General features: G+C 51.4%; 1 protein-coding gene and 1 long non-coding RNA gene across 5 annotated transcripts in view; one reads left to right on the forward strand and one right to left on the reverse strand.

Annotated features, from left to right (window-relative positions):
* Positions 1-20,548, forward strand: part of ST3GAL3 (ST3 beta-galactoside alpha-2,3-sialyltransferase 3) — a 156,981-nt gene extending 136,433 nt beyond the window's left edge. For all 4 annotated transcript variants that reach the window (XM_005866618.2, XM_005866611.2, XM_014540023.1 and 1 more), the window contains 3 exons: positions 15,202-15,348; positions 15,571-15,717; positions 19,517-20,548. In XM_005866618.2, coding sequence (XP_005866680.1) covers positions 15,202-15,348; positions 15,571-15,717; positions 19,517-19,606 — 384 coding nt within the window. In that variant the 3' untranslated portion in view covers positions 19,607-20,548. The remainder of the gene's footprint in view (positions 1-15,201; positions 15,349-15,570; positions 15,718-19,516) is intronic.
* LOC102245521 lies at positions 8,701-13,141 on the reverse strand. The gene is made up of 3 exons (XR_313614.2): positions 11,209-13,141; positions 10,693-10,832; positions 8,701-10,090 (listed from the first exon to the last, which is right to left on the reverse strand). It is a non-coding gene; the product is annotated as an uncharacterized LOC102245521 (long non-coding RNA).
* Positions 20,549-20,968: the final 420 nt, after the last annotated feature.

Genomic DNA, 20,968 nt, shown 5'->3' on the forward strand with positions numbered 1-20,968 from the left:
GCAACCAAGGGACATGCCCTTGACTGGAATCGAACCTGGGACCCTTCAGTCCGCAGGCCGACGCTCTATCCACTGAGCCAAACCGGTCAGGGCATACCCAGGGCCTTTTATCTCCCAGATCCCAGGAGCCCTGAACAAGCCAGCAAGCAGGGGGAGGAGTTCCCAGCAGGTCATGTGTGCTCAGAGCACCAGTGGACTTTTGAAGGGGGAAGCTGAGGTTGGCAGGGAGGGTGTAGGTATATAAAGGTGTAGGTATATGTAAGTCCATGGTGAGAGGGGGCAGCCTCCAGCTCTTGTGAAATTCTCCGAAGTACACCTGGCTCCATCTTGCACACACTCACTGGTTGGCCAGGTATCATTGAGCTGCTCCCTAGGAAGACAAAGATGAATTAAACACAGTCTTTGACCCATAGTCACTTATAGTCTGAGGGGAGAGACAGTCCTGAAACTAGAGATATAATGCAGTGTGGGGGGTGCTGTGGCCTGTGCATCCTCCTCCTGACGTTTGATGAAGGCTAGAGACTCCCTCCCCCTTTACGTCCCAAGGCCTGGAGAGGACAGGACACGTGAGAGGCAGGGCTTGCCATGCAGTCACTCAGGCTCCATTCCTCCGACCTCTGCTCCCCCAACCCCTTTCCCAGGATGCCTGGGCTTCAGAGGCCCCCCGGGAGCTGCCTTCCCAATCCCCTTGGCTGCCTCCTCTTCCTCCATTTACCTCCTCGTCCTCACTCCTGAAACTGGGAGACTGACCTCACTGCTGAGGGGCCTCTGGCTGGTGATCAGTTCAGGGTGGTTAGAGACCTGGGCTGGGTTGGTATGGGAGTGGTTCCAGCCCAGCAGGGAGAGGGAGGGGATGAGGGTTGGGGTTGGCCTCTGGGTAGTCTTGGCACAGGCCGACCTTCCAGCTGTAGTTCAGTCCTTGGGTAAGGAGGGAGGAACTTCAGAGGCTGGCCAGGACCCCACATTCATGCAAAGGGGGACTGAGCCCCTGAATTTGGGAGAGACAAAATGGTTTTAAGAAGGAAAGGCAATTATGGAGTTATGTAGACTTAGCTTGAAATTTGAACATTGTCACTTAGCTGGGTTACCTTAGGCAAATGACTTAGGCCCCTTAGATTTAGTCCCATCTGTGAAATATGAGTGGTACTGCCCATCGTTCAGAGTTTTAAAAATTAAACCAGGTGAAAGATAGAAGTACCTAGCACAGCCCTGCCGGCGTGGCTCTGTGGTTGAGTGTCGACCTATGAACCAGGAAGTCACAGTTCGGTCCCAGTCAGGGCACATGCCCAGGTTGCAGGGTCAATCCCCAGTGTGGGGTATGTGGGAGGCAGCCAGTGAATGATTCTCTCACATCATTGATGTTTCTTTCTCTCCCTCTCCCATCCTCTCTGAAATCAATAAACATTTTTTTAAAAGTACCTAGCACAGTGCTTGACACAGAAAGTGCTATCTGTGCCAAGTATTAATGCTATTTGTTACTTTATTATTATTGGTGGTGTTGCTGTTAGGAAAGTCCTATTGCACTAGGGAGTGAAACATTTGTCTGTCTAGGCCAGGGGTGGGCAAACTTTTTGACTCGAGGGCCACAATGGGTTCTTAAACTGGACCGGAGGGCCGGAACAAAAGCATGGATGGAGTGTTTGTGTGAACTAATATAAATTCAAAGTAAACATCATTACATAAAAGGGTACGGTCTTTTTTTTTTTTTTTTTAGTTTTATTCATTTCAAACGGGCTGGATCCGGCCCGCGGGCCGTAGTTTGCCCACGGCTGGTCTAGGCTGTAGAGCCTGACCTGGGAAATAACCTAAAAGTAGAGGTCAGAGGCCAGGCCTAGAGGAGGGAGAAACTCGGACCTCCTGGGAAAGGCAGGGTGTGCTAACAGTCTGGGAAATCTACAGGGCAGAGAGGGCCACCAGGTCCCCGTAATAGGAGGCCGTACTGGCCCAGGCCCAGGGTGGGGATTGAATGTCCATCTTCACCTACGTGTATATTCTGACCCGAGCCTGAGAGGGATGCAGAGCCTTGGGATGGGCTCTGCCCAGAAGGAGCTCAGCATTCACACTCCCTCACCTTAGGGGCTCTCAGTGCAGGGCACATAAAAAGGGTGATGAGGCTGGGACACACCACAGCCTCTACTGCTTGATGAGGGTTCTGCTGGGGGACCAGCATCCATGGTCTCCACCCACCACAGTCTCCTTTCCAAACCTCTGAGACAAGCTCTCCTGGGATTCCATGTCCTTCGCAGCCACCTCCAGTGGATACTGCTCTTTACGCGTACCTCTTATCCCCATCTTTATTCCCTGTTACCACACCCTAACCATTGCTCCTCCACCCTTAGATAAAAAATGCTCAGGAGCCCTAACCAGTTTGGCTCAGTGGATAGAGCGTCAGCCTGCAGACTGAAGGGTCCCAGGTTCGATTCCAGTCAAGAGCATGTACCTTGGCTGCGGGCACATCCCCAGTAGGGGGTGTGCAGGAGGCAGCTCATCAATGTTTCTCGCTCATCGATGTTTCTAACTCTCTATCCCTCTCCCTTCCTCTCTGTAAAAAAATCAATAAAATATTTTTTTTAAATGATCAGGAATTGGGCTCATGTCAGTACCACCCTCTGCTCCTCTTCATCACTCTCATCTATGACCTCTTGGTTACTCTATTTCATAATCATCAGCAGTCATCTCCTCTTCCTGCCTCTCTCCCTCCTCTTCATCCTCCTCATCCTCTTCCTCCTCTGTCCATCATCCTCATAGCTGTCATTTATTAAACTCTTCAGTTTACTAGCCTTTGAATTCCTTCATCCCATTCTCATAGTGACCCTATTAGATGGGTACTGTTATTATCCCCACTTGTGGGTGTTAGGAAACTGACACACAGAGAGGATGAGTTACATGCTCAAGAGCACAAAACTAGTTAAGTGATAGAGCTAAATTCAGACTCAGCTCTGACGGTCCCAGGGCTCTTCCTAAGAAATCCATCTGATCACATCACCCTCCTGCTTAGAATCCTCCATTGATTGGCTCCTACCTGCCATGGCCTCGTGCTAGAGCAGCGTTTTGAACTAAAGCTGTCCCACTTTAACCACCGCGCTATAACACCTCTCATTTATTCATTGATTCAGTCATTCAGCAAGTCCAGGCCAATCACCATAATCACTTGGAGCCCCATGCTTCCAATACTGTCTTTCTCTCTTGACCACTTTCTCTTCGCATGACTTCTCGTCCAGCCATTCCAGTACCAGGGAGTTACCGTGGAGGGAGAAACTACAGCTGAGATGGCAGCGCTTGCTGGTATTACCTCACTAGCATCTTGCTGCTGCTTGCCACTCCTGTGTCCTGTCCCTGGTAGTTCTTCTCAGAACCTACTCTCACCATCTTCTGTTCTGCTATACCTCCATCCCTATTTTAAGCAGACATCTCACATCGAGCCTGCAGAGAAAATAAAGGTCATCACCAGTCAAGAACTCAACTTCCCAGCCTTCAATCCACAAACTTACCTGCATCCCCATCCACCCCTACGTACCTCCTCCACCACCCTTTCTCTGCCTCCCCCATTCAAAGCCAGTGGTCTCCTGTGCTCTGGGTGCCTCTCCTCCCACCTTCTCCGGAGCTGTCTTATCTTGTTTATCTCTTTTGTCACCTGTCTACTGGATCCTCCTCTCACATCTATAAATCTGTCCAGGTCTCTCTCTCCTTAAAAATAAAGTCCTTCTCTTTAGCTTGTGTTCACCCTCTCTCCTTCCCTTCTCTTTCAGGTTTCTAGAGAGAGGCATCACCTGTCCATGATGCGTCTCCATGTTTCCATGTTTTTTCCTTCTATTTCTCAACCCTTTCCAGCCTAGCTTCCAAGCCTCTCCACTAGCAGTGACCTTCTGGTTCTAAATCCAGTGGACTCAGTCTCTGTCTTCCTTTAAAGCAAGGGTGGGGAACCTTTTTTCTGCCAAGGGGCATTTGGATATTTATAGCATCATTCACAGGCCATGCAAAATCATCAGCTTAAAAATGAGCCTGCTGTATTTGGTCAAACATTTCATTAACTCACCCCTAATGCTGTGGCAGGGCCAGACCAAGTGATTTCACCAGCCTATACGGCCCGTGGGCCAGACGTTCCCCACCCCTGCTTCAAAGGAACAACTTGTGAGCAAATATTCAGTGCGCATTTACGTGTACAGTGCTTCGTTCTAGGGATGGTCGTTGACTCTTAAAAGCTCATGGTCAAAATCTGGGAAGCATGCTCAGTTCCTCTGATTCTCTGTAACAGTCCTTACTCTCTATTATACCTGAGGGTTTACTTACCTGTTAACTCTTACAAGCCCCTGGAGGGCAGTAACTGTCCTGTTTATCGCTGTAAGTCCATCACCTCCGTAGCTGACATATATAAATCAGTAAGTAAACATGGAAACTGGAGCCCAGAGTAAGCAGGAACTCCTGGCAAAGTCAAGATTCCAGCCCAAATCTTCTGCCTCTCGGTGAGGTCTCTCTGCTCTTTCGTTGCCCTGGGAGATCATTCTTTTAGATTCTTGTGTCCTTGTGCTCTCTGCTTTGCCTCTCCCAGGCATCTCTTTCCTCTTAGCCATGTTTGATCTCCTTTCTGCGGTTCCAAGATCATTGTCCTTGATAACGAAGTGAAAACTAAACAGTCCCTGGCGCTCTGCCTCTTTCAACTTGTCTGTCAGCATCGCGAAATCGGCCCCAAGCCGGCTCCTCTTTTTGTTCATTGCGTTTTCCAAATATAGCTTTGGAAAAGGTTTTGACCCTCCTCATGGTGTACATCAAAATAAATTCCAAACGGACTAAAAAGTAAGACATACAAATACAACCAAAGGAAATTTTGAAGAAAGTAAAATAGAAATTGAATCCCTGGAGGGAAAAGAATTTGTAAGGGACAGTAATGCTAGGAGAAATCAGGTGTATGAAATATAAAAATACATGAAACTATAAACTAAATTAGCAACAACAAAAAATGAATACCACCAAGATGCTTAAAAGTCTAGTAAATGTGACAGACATGGTTATTATTGGGAACGTTGACAAGAAAACCATTAGGACCCTGGCAGATAACGGGCAGGAGACTGAACACATCACACAGAAGTAAATAAAACTAGTGAACAACAGAAATATGTTTAACTTTCCTCACAGCCAGAGAAATTCATGTGAAGGCAACAGGATGCCATTTATCACCCACCACATCTTTAAAGAATGTGTTTAAATTGTAATGCGTGATCTTGGCAAGAGTGCAGTGACAGATGCGCTCAAAGGCTACCGGTCAGGGTGTAAATGGGGTCAAGCTTTTTGGAAAGGAAATGATAACTTGGTACCAAGAGCCATCACCCAAAGAAAGGAAAAATCTGCATGCAAAGATTTTTTAAAATACTTTTATTAATGTCAGAGAGGAAGGGAAAGGAAGAGAGAAATAGAAACGTCAATGATGAGAGGGAATTATTGATCGGCTGCCTCCTGCACGCCTCCCACTGGGACCAAGCCCGCAACCCAGGCATATGCCCTTGACCGGAATTGAACTCAGGACCCCTGTGTCTGCAGGCCAATGCTCTATCCACTGAGCCAAACTGGCCAGGGCGCAAAGGTTTTTATTATAGTGTTATTTGTAATGGCCAAACCCAGATGTAACCTAAGGAGTTTATTATGCAAATTATGGTTCTATCTGCTGTATTGTAGAGCAGCGTCCAGGGGTCTCCAGAGAGTGTGGGCACTTGGAGCAGCCATCACTGCCATTCTCACCCTTGTCCTTTGGTGCAGGCAAAGGTGGGGAAACAGCACTGGACTCAGTATTTTTTCAATACATTTTTATTGATTTTTACTTATAGATTTTTGATTTTTTTTTTAATCCTCACCCAAGGATATTTTTCCCATTGGTTTTTAGAGAGAGGGGGAGAGGGAAAGACAGAAATATTGATGTGAGAGAAACACATCGATTGGTTGCCTCCTACATGTACCCCAACCAGGGAAGGAGACTGTAACCGAGGTACATGCCCTTGACCAGAATGGAACCCAGGACCCTTTGGTCCACAGGCTGACGCTCTATCCACTGAGACAAACCGGCTGGGGCTGGAATCAGTATTGAAAACAGAAACCAGTCTCTTGCTCTGCCTCAGCCCACATCTTTGAGGTTCATTTTCTCCTGCTGTACAATGGGAAGAGTAAACGCTTCCCTGAGTGGCTCCCCATTGCGACACGGTAAGGAGTGAGTGCCATCGTGCACGAGACGGTGCTCATCTGCAGATGACGATCACCTTCAGAGACGTGAGATTCAGCAAGGCAAGCGCTGCCTGCCCACTGGGCGGAATGCCCAGCCACAGGGCCCAGGGGTGAGTGTGGAAATGAGATCAGCAGCACCTGGCACAGAGTAGCACATGCCACCCCGCTCCAGAGGTGCAGGCACCCACTTTTGGGCTCCAGGACACTTATGTAAGCCCTGATCTCTATCAAGCTGCTTGCCCCAGTTTCTTGTAGTGGTTGGCCAGATGATGATGAAGTTTCAGGCACAGAGAACAGCTTTGGCAATAAGTGGTAGATTTAGTGAATTAGAAATAATTGAGTATAACTGCTGTGTGGCATGGCTGCAGTGCTGCCCGTAGACCTGGGCAATGAGGGCGCCTGGCTCTCCACCACACTCTCTGCCATGGAGTGAAGAGGAATGTGCAGGGTCAACAGGGAAATGGCCACTCCAGGCCCGCCCTCCCTTGCTAGACTATTACCAGGTTCTAGAGACCTCAGAATTTCTTGCCCTCACAGCCAGTACCAAGTTCATTTCCATCCTCCTGAGGGCAGAATGCACCTCCCTCAGCCCAAGGAAGGCTGTTTGCAGAGGCTGTGAGTAGCACTTGGATGTGCGGGCTGGGCAGTCCACACACACATGCACAATACTTGTCATGTGTGGGCTGGGACCAAGAGGGGAAACGGAAGGGAGGCAGGCTGGGCCTCACTCTCCATACACCACCGTGGCCCAGCACAGATCTCTTAGAGGCAGAATTCTGAATTCAAACCTGGCCTTCCAGGTCGTTTTTCAAGGGAGGATAGAATATGTTTCATTTAACAGTTTGATACCTTAATTTGTGACTTTCAAATATTTAGAATCTAAAATGTAGACATGTGATACATGGACTTATATTTGTAATTTTGCCCCTGGCTGCACAAATATTAAGGATGAGCCTACATGGATGTGGGAGTGAGGGCTGGAGATGAGGCTGGGTAGGCAGGGAACAGACAGTGAAGGTTCTTACAAGCCAAAGTCACATCAGTGAGCTTGGACTTTATCTTGAGGACCAATGATAGCAGAAGCTAAGGAGCTAACTTTGTGCCAAACATATTATGTGCCTGACTTCTAATTGTCATAGCACGCACACACTGCGGGGTACAAATTAACTAGTCTTATTTCCTGCATTTTGTAGATGAGGATAATGAGACTTAGGAAGGGTCAAGAACTTGCCAAGGGACACAGAATTGGCAGTTAGGACCTCAGGGTTCAAAAATAATTACTGGGGCAGCCTGATCTGCAGGCAGAGGTGGGCTGACAGCGAGCGTGGTGGTGGGAAGGGTACAGTGTGGGATGGGTCCACCAGAAGCCATAGCCACAGATGGGTATTTGCTTGGTTCCCGGGGAGGAGGGAAAGGGAAAGGTCAAAGGAGAATGAGGACTCCAGTCTGAGTTGTTAGGGGGAAATGGTGGCTAGCTCCCTCATAGGAAATAGGTTTCTTAATGAAACCAGCCTATTGGGCCTTGGTTTCTTTAGGAGAAGACTGGACAAGACATTCTTAAAGGTCTCTTTTTATATTATTGCAATCCATGTTTTGAGGGTTGTTCATTGTTTACAATATTATCCTATATAATAAAAGGCTAATATGCAAAACGACAGAACAACCGGTTGCCATGACTCGCACTGACCACCAGGGGGCAGGTGCTCAACACAGGAGCTACCCCCTGGTGGTCAGTGCGCTCCCACAGGTGGTCATAAGCCAGGCTCATGACTGGCGAGCGCAGCGGCACTGGCAGGAGCCTCTCCTGCCTCCGTGGCAGTGCTAAGCCATCAGTCGGACATCCCCTGAGGGCTCCCAGACTGCGAGAGGGCGCAAGCTGGGCTGAGGGACCCCCCCCACACACACACACATACACACATACCCGCAAGTGCACAAATTTCGTGCACTGGGCCTCTAGTAGCATATATTTGTACAAAAAGTAAATGGCTTATATGTAACAGGCACTCAGGTATTTGTAGATTGGTTGATCCAGGTTAATCCTTAGCTCTGAAACATTTACATCTGTAAGTAGCCTTCTTTTAGAGCTCTTCTTCATTTTGCTTATATTTCTCTTAGTATGTTACCTGGCTCTCCTTCCATTCATGTACTATGCATGTGAACATTTTTGGATATGTCTTATATGTATATATTTTAAATAAGTATAGCAGATATTTAAGCCTATCTTTGTTTCTTTCTCACTTCATAATAATCATACCGTGTACTGAGATATTTCTACACAACCCTGTCTTTTCTACTGGATTACATCTCCTTTGGAGTAAGGAAAACAGAAACCAGACATACCCTTTTTTTTTTTCTTTTTTTTTTTAATTTCAGAGAGGAAGGGAGAGGGAGAGAGAGATAGAAATGTCAATGGTGAGAGAAAATCATTGATTGGCTGCCTCTTGCACGCCCCACACTGGGGATCCAGTCCACAACCCGGGCATATGCCCTGACCGGGAATCAAATTGTGACCTCCTCGTTCATAGGTCAATGCTCAACCACTCACACCGGCCATGCCAGGCCTACACTCTTAATTATTCAGACAAGCTGTCTCAGTGCGCAGTGGAAAGCCACGGAAGCTTTTAGCCCTGCGAAGGTCAAGATCAGATTTGTGTAGGGAAGTGAAGGAATTGAAGGAAGGCATGGTGGAGGCAGGGAGGACTGGTGGCTGCGAGGGTGAGAGTTGGGGACCTGGCCTAAGGTGTGAGCAGCAGGGAGCAGAAGGAGCAAACCCATCTGTCCTGCTTGTGGCTGCAGGAACCAGCCCTGGCGGCCCTGAGACGGCTTCTTCTGACAGCAGGAGGAAGAGGCTGCAGAAGAGCCTGCGGGGGCCAGGGGCCCAGGGAAACGCTGCAGTGCCTGGCTGGGAAGGCGCTCTCTTCCCAGATGCCTTCCCCCATTGCTCCCGGCTGTTCTGACAAGAGCAGAACAAGTTGCATCAGCAGGAGGCTGGCGGCTGCACACAGATGAGCTGGGTCCAGACTTGACTGAGGCAGGGACATTCCTGGAGGAGGAGGGATTCAACAAAGAATGCAGTCCACAGCTGGCCTTGAGGAGGGGTTTGACCATCCGGGGCCGGTGTCACTGGCGGCTTTACAGGCCTCTGTGCTATGTCCTGTGGGTCAGGGGAATGAGATGTGAGAGGCCTTGGGCCATATTTGATGAGGCCTTCTGGGGCAGGGCTGTGTCCTGGGGGCAGGCTGGGCAGTGTGGCCCAGCAGCAGGAAGGCCTCCAGTGCCCATCGCCCCCGCAGAGGCCCAGAGGGAGAATCTGGCTCCCCATTTGAATATGTGTTTGTGGACTGGCCTCCTACTGGCACCTGGCATCGCCAACCACACCCTCCGCTTCACTCTCTTGGCTTCTGTGACACTCACTCATGACCATCGTAGGTATGATTTATTGAGCTCTTACTATCTGCCAAATGTGGTATGTAATCTTCACAACTGTCTGGGAAGTAGGTCTTGTCCTTCCTGTTATGTAGGAGGAACATGAAGCCTCAAGAAATTACAGGACGTGCCCAGGTCACACAGATGTGGGATCCAGGTGTGACCCAGGCCTTCCAGACTCCAGGACCCATGGTCTCCCCTGCACCGTACACTCCCCAGTGCCTCTGACCTCTCTCTCTCTGTTTGTTTGTCCTCAGTCTCCTCTATCGGCCCCTCTGTGTCAACCTGCCCCTTACATGGTGGTGTTGACAGGATTCTGTTCAGGGTTCCCGTCTCTTCTCGCCCCATACCAGAGATTCTTCATCTCAAGTCAGCAGATGCCGTTGACTTCGGGGATTCTGTGACCTTCTCCAGTAGGGTGCACACTGTAATGTGTGTGTGCCTGTGTGTGTTTCTGAAAAAAGAAGCCATAGCTTTTCTTATAGGAGACAGACTGAGGTTTTGTTAGTACTTGATTTTTATTTTTTTATGGCTGGGGAAACACGGAAATGACCAAATCATATTGTGGTCCTACTTTCCCTTAAATTCCTGAAGGGGCTCTGCCTCCGGACAGTGACAGTTGGGGAAGATAAAATAGAAGCCCTGGGCTGTTCATTGCGCCGGTTCCCACTGCTCCAATGCAGGCTGACTGGGGCTTGGGACCCAAGCGCAAGCCTGCTGAGCTCCCCGCACACAGTGAACGAGGCAGAGACCAGGATGCTGCTCTGCCTCCACGTACTCCCTGCCCAGGAAAGGGTGAGGGTGGGAGAGGCAGAAGCTTTACCCTCCCCCCTGAAGCTTTTGTCAGATTCTCAGAGTGTAACCTCCTACAGTTCCACATGGTGGTTACATCCGGGACTTTCGGCGCTTGGGAAAAGCCGAGAGACATGGTTTCAGAGATGGCATCTCACGTCCCGGAAATACCCAGGTTCTGAGGTTGGATCCAGCTCTGATTCTCCAAGCTGTGTGTGCATCGTGGGCAGGTCTCCTCTGTGAAACGGGGTGTGGGACCCTTACCTTCGACTTCTGAGGGGGAACAGCAGTGACGATAATATACGTTATGGCAGAACACCCATCTTGGAGTCAGGACACTGTGTTTGAATCTTGGCATAGCCCTTGCATCACCTTGAACAGATTGCTTCATCTTGAGTCCGTACCTGTGAAGTTGGTGAAGGTTGATGAGATGTAAATAATGTCTGTGAAAACTAGCCCGGAGCCTGGCACACCCCCAGCTGTGCCCATTCCTGGCTCTCCCTCCCCCTCCCAAGCAGCCCCTGCGCTTTTTCCTCCTTAGGTGTGTGTGGGGCACGCATGGGCAGGAACCCCAGGTGGGGCACTGTTGGGGCCTGCCAGGCTCTGGAGAGGGGACAGGGGCTGTGCCTCACCTGGCACAGGCTGGCACCTGCCATTCCTTTCGGTCCACATTGGGCCTCCCAGGAGGGGCTTCTCCCCAGCTCTGTATCAGATCCAGGCCGTTTCTCTACCCTCCCCTTCCCTACTGGTGTCCCTATCTTTACCCCCTTGCACACGCACCTCTCCTGGACACAGAGGGAGATACAGGAGCAAGACGGACTGGAGGCTGCTCTCAGTCTCACAGGTGCTGGGACACGGAAGCTGCTCCAAGAGCCTACGCTGGGAGGACAGATAGACTTTACCAGAGAACGAGATGTTGCCGCGGAGGTGTGGCTGGAGCAGAGTCGGCCCACAGAAGGCAGTGGAAGATAAGCCGAAGGAGTCCTGGCCAGTGGGGAGCTTTGTTGCTGCTGAGAGCAATGGAGGAGCCTCAGATGGACTTCATGCCCCCGTAACACTCACTGCCAGGGGCTGTGCTGGGCTACAGACATGGATCAGCTGTGAACCTCGGCCCTGCATGGCTTAGGGTCGAGATACACCGCTAACGATGGTGATGAAAACAGCCGATCAGGTGACTGTGAGCTGGCACTCAGCCCGAATTACCTAATTCCCGCAACAGACCATAAGATAAATCCTGGTAGTATCCTGGTTTACCCATAGGAAATGGTGAGCTCCTTGCCAGGGCCTCCCCACAGTGAGGGACTAGAGCTGAAGGTGCATCCAGTCCGTTCAGGCTCCTATAACAAAACACCACAGACTGGGTGGCTTATAAACAACAGGCATTTGTGTCCACCATTCTGGAGGCTGGGAAGTCCAGGATCCTGGCGCTGGCAGAGCTGGTATTTGCTGAGGGCTGCCTGGTTCCTAGACTGCCTTCTTTTTGGTATGTCCTCACTCGGTGGAAGGGGCAAGGGATCCCTCTGGGACCTCATTTATAAGGGCATGGATCCCACTCATGAGGGCTCCCCCCTCATGAACTAATCACTTCCTAAGGGCTCACCTCCTAATACCACCACCTTGACTTTGGGGACGTAGGGGGAGGAGGGTTACCTTCAAACCATAGCAGATATAACTCTATATTCTATCACTTCCTAAAGGTTAGAGGTCATTCATGCCTTGGGAGGAATAGGGCCAGGAAAGACATGAGGAAGAAGGATATGCCGAGTCTTAAAAAATAAGTGGGTTGGATAGATGTGGGAAGGCCATTGGAGACAGGAGCGGCACAGCAAAAGCATGGGGTCATGAGTTAGCAGGTGGGGACCTCGGGTGGAATGGAAACGAGTGGCAGACGGCTTACTGGCTGGAAAGCTCAGGTCTGTGGGCAGCGGTGATGTGATCTGCTTTGTACATAGAACGAGCATCTGGCAGAGAGAGGAACGTGGTTTCGAGGCAGAGGCAGCCCATCCAGGCACTCGTTACATGTTTGTTCGCTAAATGGATGGAGTTTAACAATTACTGTATGTTCCAGCCACTCTACTGGACTCTGGGCTCGGAGCAGGCAACAACACAGATGCTGTGAATGGCCAGTTGTTAGGGTAGTCCCATTGGAAGATGATGAGACCTGGATTTCCCTGAAGCAGTGTGTTTGAGAGGAAGGGATGGGTCTGTGGGGTTCTAAGAAGATAAAATCAAAAGAACTAGAGGACCAGTGGGACAGGGTGGGCTGGAGAGATGAAGACTCTGAAGTCGAATCTGAGGTTTCTGGTTCATTGGAGGGAGCACAGGAGGAGCAGGAGCAGATGTGGGGAAATAGGTTAAATACGTATGTACATCCCCGTGACAGAATCCTTAGGAAACATACATTTGATGTCTGTAACATTTATTTCGAGAGATGTATTGTTTAACCAAACCTCTGTTATACACTTTTGTATTTTTTTTCAGTTTTTTCACTCTTATAAATAACACTGTATTAAACAGCTTTTTCAAAGGTCTTCGCCACGCAGTCATCGGGTATGAACAGCCTTGAAGCTTTTGTTTCATATTCAGATTGCAGTGTAGGCGAGTTCTACCTCAGCTCAGCACCACAAGCTGAGAGACACACATAGGTGAGCGCGTGCGCGTGCGCGCGCGCGCACACACACACACACACACACACACACATAGGTTGGGGCAAAAGCAGGTTTACAATTGTGAGTACACAAAACGGAGTTTATTCTTGTATTATCATTTGTTAATTATTGTATTTTCCATACAAACAACTGTAAACTTACTTTTGCCACACCCTGTATTTTAGAGGATAAAAATAGTATCTGGTTACACAAATTTGCATTTTTATCACTAATGAGTTTTTCATGCTTACTAACCTTATTTTATGTTCTTTTCCCATTTTGGGGGGTCTCGTTGACTTTTTATGAATTTTTTAAATATGTATTATTTATGACAATATTTCCCACTTTGTTTCCTTCCTAATTTTGCTTATTATATTTTTTATGAACCAAAGCACTAACAGTGTTTACAAAGTCAGAATTCATTGACCACCTTCTTCATTTCTAACATTGCACTAATGTTTAGGATGCTCAATGGTAAAATATACATCTAAATTTTCTTTTCCTTTTCCTTTTAGCAGGAGAGGCAGTGAGTGGCTCTTTTTTCCCTAAGTAGCAAATTTTCAAACGTCACTTGCTGAGAAACTCGCCTTGTTCCCGCCGACGGTGCAGCTTCCCGTCACATAACCTAAGCGCGTGCATGCAGACTGACCTGCTTCTGGGCTGTCGTGGCTCATTGATCTTTGTGTTGATTCTTAGACATCTGTCAGTGCTTTAATCATTGCAGACTTATAATATACTCTCATATCTAATTTTTAAATGTATCTGTTAAATATTTGGATGGGTTTTTAGAATCCTTTTGGTACATTTCAAAAAAGAAATCCTGTTGGGATTTTACTTAGAATTAAGTTAAGCCTACTTTAATCTGGGAGGAAGTGGCATTGTGTTAATATTCAGCCTTCTCATCCAAGATATGGCTTGTCTCCCATTTTTTTTCAAGTAATTTTTTAGATCTCTCAAAGGATTGCAGCTTTTTTTTTTCCTTTTTACTACAGATCCCACATACTTAAGTTTATTGATCAGTATTTGATTATTTTTTTGTTCGGATTGCAAATGGGATCTCTTTTATATTATATCTGGTGACTTTCCTATTGGAGTACAGATCCTATTACTAAATTATTTTACCCATTAAGTTCATTGATTCTTTTAGGTTTTCTAAGCAAATAACAAACTCCCTGCAAATAACAGGCTGGAGCCCCTGGCTTGGCGATGCCTCCAGTCTGAGGGCTGGTCTGTGAGTTCCTCCAGCAGTACTCAGGAGCCCAGTTGTAAGGGTGGTAAAGAGCCGATGCCAAGTTCAGGGCTTCCCTGGGCTGGGGCACTAGGGAGGCAGGGGGCAGGGAGTTGACTCATGAGAGAGTAGCTGAAGTGTATGCTCCAGGGTCTTGAACAGAAAGGCAGGGCTGAGGACTAGAGGGAGGGAGCGTGAGGAGGGGCAGTGGTGGCCTGGACTGCACACGGGCTGTCAGGTTTCAGAGCGGAAGCCGGTCCTGTATGGTCCTGAGATCACTGAGGGAGGAGTGGTCCCATCTTGCAGTTACGGGAACTGAAGCTCAGAGAGCTTGCCACGTGACTACCAGCTCTGGTCGGTGGCAGGACTGGGACTGGAGTGTTGTTCTGGGCCCCGTACTAGCTGACATTCTGTCTTTATTTTTCAGGTTCACTTTAGAACAGTTGACTGAGAGCCAGGAGAGGAGGCGAGCCCAGCAGAGCAGATAGGAGAGAGAGGGCAGGCTCCTCCTGGGCCCCTGAGTAGCTGCGCAGGGTGGGGGCCAGCTGGGCCGTTGGGTCTTCCTGATGACCCAAGAACCCCCTCAGGCAGAGCAGTTCACCTGAGTGTCCCACACCCTCTGCTCTGCCGTGCAGCTCACTCTGGACCCTCATTACACACTGTGGCACCACCATTTGCTCACTGTTCCCACCACACACCCTTGTCTCTCACACACTCTGCGTCCCCAGCACACACCACGTCCTCCCTCTGCCCGCTGTGTTTATCCCACCTGCCCCGGGTCCTCCAGTACACTTCACGCCCCCACCTTGTTTCTCATTTGCCTTTGAGTCCCTGCCACTCACACAGTCCCCTCACAGCTGTGTGCCCAGCTCACGCCCAGCTGTGCTGTGTCCACAGAGTGCATCGGACGGCTTCTGGAAATCTGTGGCCACCCGAGTGCCCAAGGAGCCCCCTGAGATTCGTATCCTCAACCCGTATTTCATCCAGGAAGCTGCCTTCACCCTCATCGGACTGCCCTTCAACAATGGCCTCATGGGCCGCGGGGTGAGAGGCTAGGCCAGGAGAGGGTGGGGAACTGGGTCAGAAGGACCTTGGGAAGAAAGGACAGACAGACGGGAGGGGGTTAGGAGGGGGTGGGAGGAGGAACGGACAGGGTAGGGGGGTGGTTCCAGTCCTCAGGAATGGAGCTCAGCTCTGGGAAGCTTAACTGAGGATCTCAGCCTCGCCCAGCCCTCCAGCTGAACTCTGCGCCTGCCCCTCCTCCAGAACATCCCGACCCTGGGCAGTGTGGCCGTGACCATGGCGCTGCATGGCTGTGATGAAGTGGCAGTCGCAGGCTTTGGCTACGACATGAGCACACCCAACGCACCCCTGCACTACTATGAGACCGTGCGCATGTCAGCCATCAAAGAGGTGAGGGGCTGGGTGGGCAGGGCCGACGGGGGGCACTTCCAGCACCGAGGACAGGCTCCGACTGTTCACCGTGAATGGTGACTTGATGAGCCAGCGGCTGCTCCGGCTGCCCAGAGCTCCAGGAAGGTGCCACTACCCAGCTAAGGAGGCCCATTCCTGCCTGCGGGCCTCTGACCACGAAGCATCCTCTGTGCCCCTCCCCACGAACCCAGAACCCCGTCCCGTTTCCTTCCTGAACCTTCCCTCTCCAGCTCTCTCCCTGCCCGGGTCCTGTACCTGCCTCCTCCTTGCGGTTCCCCAGCCGTCATATGCTAATCTTGGCAGCAGCTCAGAGCAACCCTCTCTACCTCAAGTCATCTTTCTCCCAGAGGACTCCTTGACCCCTCAGACAACCCACAGACATTGCCTCCAGGTCTCAGGACACCCCATACCTCCTCCACCCTCCCCATGGCCAAGCCCTGAAGCTCATTAGAACCCAGAATGACCTCCCCCGTGATCCATGTGCTCAGGCTCCTTAAAGTGGAAGAAGCCTTACAGGTCTCCCAGCCTGTCACCACCTCCCGCATCTCTCCCTCACGGCAAGAGCTCACGAGGAAATCGGTCCCTGTTCCACCTTCACTTCTACCGCTAGCCTGGCCCTGGTCCCCGCCTAGAACCTGGACCTCGGGTTAGCACGTTGAGGAGCTTCTCTGCTGCACTGGTGTGGGGTCGCTGGAGGAACTCTCATAGTTCTCATCTCAGCTAGCCCTCACCCCTGCTCCCCGGTCCTCACACGCCCTTCTCCAGCCCCCTGCCCCTCCCGCGAGAACACGGCTGCAGGGGGACTGTCCGCTCCTGCTGGGTGTCCCCTGTGCACTCCTCACTCCCACTTGGTCCTTCGCCCCGCGCAGTCTGGCTGCCCCTTCACTTGACACGACTCCCACCAAGGTCACCAGTGACTTACCTCAAGGCTCCAAATCCGATGGACACGTGGAAGTCCCACCTTTCCCGGTCTCTCAGACACCTGTGCTGACCACTCCTTCCTCTTGGAAACCCTCTCCTGCTGAGACTTCTGAGTCAGTAGCTTCTGGTGTTCTGATTCACCCGCCAGGCTCTCTCGTTCTCTTGCTCGGTGTCCTTGATTGCGGTCCACCCCTTAAGAACCAGCATCAGCCAGGGCTCCATCCCAGGCCGCCTCTCCTCACACTGCAGGTTCTCCGGGAGACTGGTGTCCCCAGCCATGGCTTCAGTCACCATCTGGACTGTCTGCGGCTCTTTGGGTTCATTCAGGCTACCTCCAGTAATGGGAGCTTATTTCAAGTTGATAAGAAAGACTTGGGAGTCTCATGGGAAATCAGAAACGGTCTTCCCCGGGCCTCCCGCTGCCAGGAATGGGATTCAGGAGTGGGAAGCGCCTCCCGGTCGGTTCCAGAACCGTCTTGCCCTCACCAGCGGCTCCTGCCTCCTCATTACCCCGACTCCGTTAGTCATCCAGCTCTGTCTCTCTTGATGTGTCTTGTTGCTTCTTTGTCCCCTGCCAGCACCCACTCCAAACTCTTCTCACAGCTTTTACCTGCCCCCGGCGTCTGTTTACTTACACATTTGCTCTCTTACACAAATATTGTGAACACTGTCAAACATATTCATAAACGTAGAGAATAACATAATGAACTTCCATGTAAACTTGAGAGACCGTAGACGTAAGCAGTCGCTGGATCATGAGGGGCTTTCTCTGCCATGGCGAGGAGTTTGGACTTCGCTCTGAAGGCCGGAGGGAGCCACAGAGGCAGAAGCATTTTAAGCCGAGGATTAGCATGCAGTGGGCTTACTGTGGCTGCAGCGTGAAATCGAGGCGTGCAGGGCGGGAATAGAAACCAGTTAGCAGGCTGCCCAGCAGTCGAGGCAAGAGATGAAGACTCCTGACCCGGACACAGCAGAGAAATCCAGGCTGGAAATGTACATCTGTGAGTTGTGAGCACAACTGCATGTTCAGACACAGGCCAGGCGTGTGTGAAATTTCCCAGGGAGACGGTAGACTGGGAAGTGCAGGCAGTCGGCACCCCAGGAGCACCAACATTTAGTGACGGGGTGAGGGAGGAGGAGCAGACATCAGACAGAAAAAGAGCTGTCTGAAGGAAGGCTCTCTGAGAGTGGCCGCTGAGTGGGATGGACATCTGCCTCCAAAACCAGAGGTCCTGGTGAGGCTGGGGACACGGGACCAGAGTCGCGCCCCAGGCTGTAGACAGTGCAGACAGCGTAGTGCCAAGAGCTCTGGTCATCTGTGTGCCTGCCCGGAGGAGGAGTTGAGAGAGCACCCGAGAGGTGGCATAGCCTGGGCAAGAGAGCTACACCCCAGGCAGACTATAAAAAGTGAACACTGTCAAACATATTCATCAACACAGAGAATGATATAACGAACTTCCATGTAGCTGCCACCTGGCCCCTCACCCCGCCCCCCCCAACCCCCAGTGATCAGCACACAGCCAGTGTTGTTTCATCTGTTTCTTCCTCATACTTTTACTCCCCACTGATTATTTAGAAACAAGTCTCAGATATATCATTTCAGCCAAAAACATTTCAGTAAGTTTTTCAAAAAGATAAGGACTATTTTCTACTATCACAATACCACGATGACACCTAGAAAAATTAATAATTCCTTCATATCATCAAATACCCAGTCCTTTGCTGACCTTTCACTCCTCAGTGACTCCCAGGGGGCGCCCTTGAAGCTGATCTGTCAGACTGGTTACTTCTCCCGGGGTTGGTGAAGAGGTGGGTAAGGGAAGAGCTGTATGAGTGTCTCCATTTGCTTGGATCCTGGCCCTGCCATTCCTCCAGGCCTCCGTCGTCTTACCTATAAAATCTAATTCCATTCGACACATACTTACTGAGCACCTGCTCTGTGCCAGATTGTCCCTGCCTTCAGAGGGGTGAGGCAGATGCTTGCATCTCTAAGAAATGAGGGCACGTCACCCAGGGGTCTGCAACAGCAGGGGCAACGCGCTGAAGGCAGAGAGTATAGTGACGGGTTGGAGAGAGCTACTGGGTCAGAGTAAGGACCAGACAGGGCTGTAAGGTCTCAGCACCGCTATCTCGCGCCTGTGGTGTCACTGTGGTGAGGCTCAGTGCCGACAGACGCAGCAGAGCAGTCGGGTGGGTACAAGCTCTGCACCCGAGATGTGATGAATGCCCAAACCAGGCTATTGGCCTTCGTTCGCTCACTTAATCCTTTTTCTTTCTTTGAGAGACTTAGTCACCAAAGCTTCCTGATGAGGACGGGGTTGGAAAGAACCTGAACCTGGGTGCAGTCTCACCCAAGGAGAAGGCAGCATCTTCCCTGTAATTTCCACATTAACAGTGACATGGGCCTGTCCCCCTCTGGCCTCCGGGCTCCTCTGACCCGAGAGGCAGGATTTCATCAGCGGCCCCCGGGCCTGGAGAAGTGGGTTGCATCAGGCCAGAGAGTGACTAAGCCACCCCACCAGGCTCTTTTCAGCAGGTCCACCCCCAGGCCTGGGCAGGGCCTGGTGACTCACATTGCCAGTCCTCAGGGTGCCTGGGACTTAGGTGCCCCAGACCTGCTGCTGGACAAGGAGGGTTGAAGTCTTTGCGAACACGGTTGGAAAGCCTGTACCTCCTAAGGTTACAAGAAGTTAAGAGGCAGTTCTGGGGAGGGAGGGCGGTGAGCTGTGGCACAGAGCATCGGAGGGTGGTGGTCAGAACAGGGCACTGAACCCTGGGAGGTACATGCTAGTGGGGCTGTGTCCTAGCAGCCACCAAGGCTGCCCCGCTGACCGCTTCTCCATCTCTTTCCTCCCAGTCCTGGACACACAATATTGAGCGGGAGAAAGAGTTTCTGCGGAAGCTGGTGAAAGCGCGTGTCATCACTGACCTAACCAGTGGCATCTGAGATGGGCCCAGCACATGGCACGGAGGTCCCAGCACCGCCACAAGCAGGCAGCAGCCGCCGCCACCTGCCCACTTCATTGGCCTTGGTCTGGCTCTGCCTGAGAGGCACAAGAGTGTTGAGACCCAGAGAAGGACAGTGCCAAGTGGCCCCACGGGTGGCGAAGCCTTGGCAGGGCAACCAGAGCTGTGTCTGCTCAGAGACCAGCACTCGGCCTCACTCTCAGCCTGGATCCTTGAAGCCAGAGCTCCAGGAGGCCGCTGGCCGAGCCCCGCAGGCCCAGCATGCCGGAGGTGGACGTTAGGTAGCAAGGCGGCTGCCGGAATTACTTCTCCAATCAGTGTTTGGTGTATTATCATTTTGTGAATTGGGGTGGGGGGTGGGGATAATTTATTTTTAAATAAGGTTGGAGATGTCGAGTTTGGTACACTTGCCATGCAGAGAGGGCCCACCAGGCGGGGGTGCCAGTGGGCTCCCTGTAGAGTGGGAGTGCCATGACTAGCCTGTACTCTGCTCAGAGCTGCAGGGAGCTGGGCGGGAGCTCATGCCAGCCCCCTGCAGTTCGTGACCCTGCTTGGCCTTTCTTGGGGAGAAGACGGGACCCTCCCACATACCAGCTGCCCACTGTCCACAGGGAAACCCCGGAGCCATTCTTTAAGCCAACAAGACAGCCCCTGGGCTAGAGCAGAGAGAACTCGGAGCTCAGGAGGCGAGGCCTGGCCCAGCCCGAAGAGAATGGCCCCTCCCCAGCTGCTACTGATCCACAGGACAGTGCCCAGGCCTGGACTGACCAACTTGGCAGCTGTTCTGGGTTTCAGCAGGACTGCCAGGTCCTTGGGTTCTGCCTTGAGCCTGGACCAGAGGGAAGTGAGGCTTACGGACCTTACCCAGGCTGCGGCAGCCATCCTGGGCAGCCATCATGGAAGCAATAAAGCTCTTCCCTGAGCCCGGCCTCCGCTTGCTTTCTCTTTCCTGCAAGAAACAGGAACCTGGGGCCTCAGCAACTATGCTAAACCCAAGGGTCATCTCTTCAGCTCAGATTCCTGGGTTCCTTTCACTTCGGTGCCAACTGCAGGCCTAAGGGCATTCTGGAGCCTCTCTCCTCCCACACAGTCCTGCACCCTCTTTGCCTGAAAAGAAGTAGACCAGGGGCCTCGGGGCCTGCCCAAAGGGCAGAGGATTGAAGCCCACGGTTCCAGGACAGTGCCTCTGGGTCCCGCAGCCCCATCACTGCAGGGACAGGTTCCTGCAAGTACAGGAAAGATACCCTGCTGAGCCCCCGACACAAAGAAGCCCACAGACCTCACCCATTCCTGGCACCCCCGGCTGAGCCTGGAAAGGGCTGTCCTACCCCCACCTGAGCAC

Source organism: Myotis brandtii, unplaced genomic scaffold (genome assembly GCF_000412655.1).
Source record: "Myotis brandtii unplaced genomic scaffold, ASM41265v1 scaffold235, whole genome shotgun sequence".
Classification (NCBI taxonomy): Eukaryota; Metazoa; Chordata; class Mammalia; order Chiroptera; family Vespertilionidae; genus Myotis; species Myotis brandtii.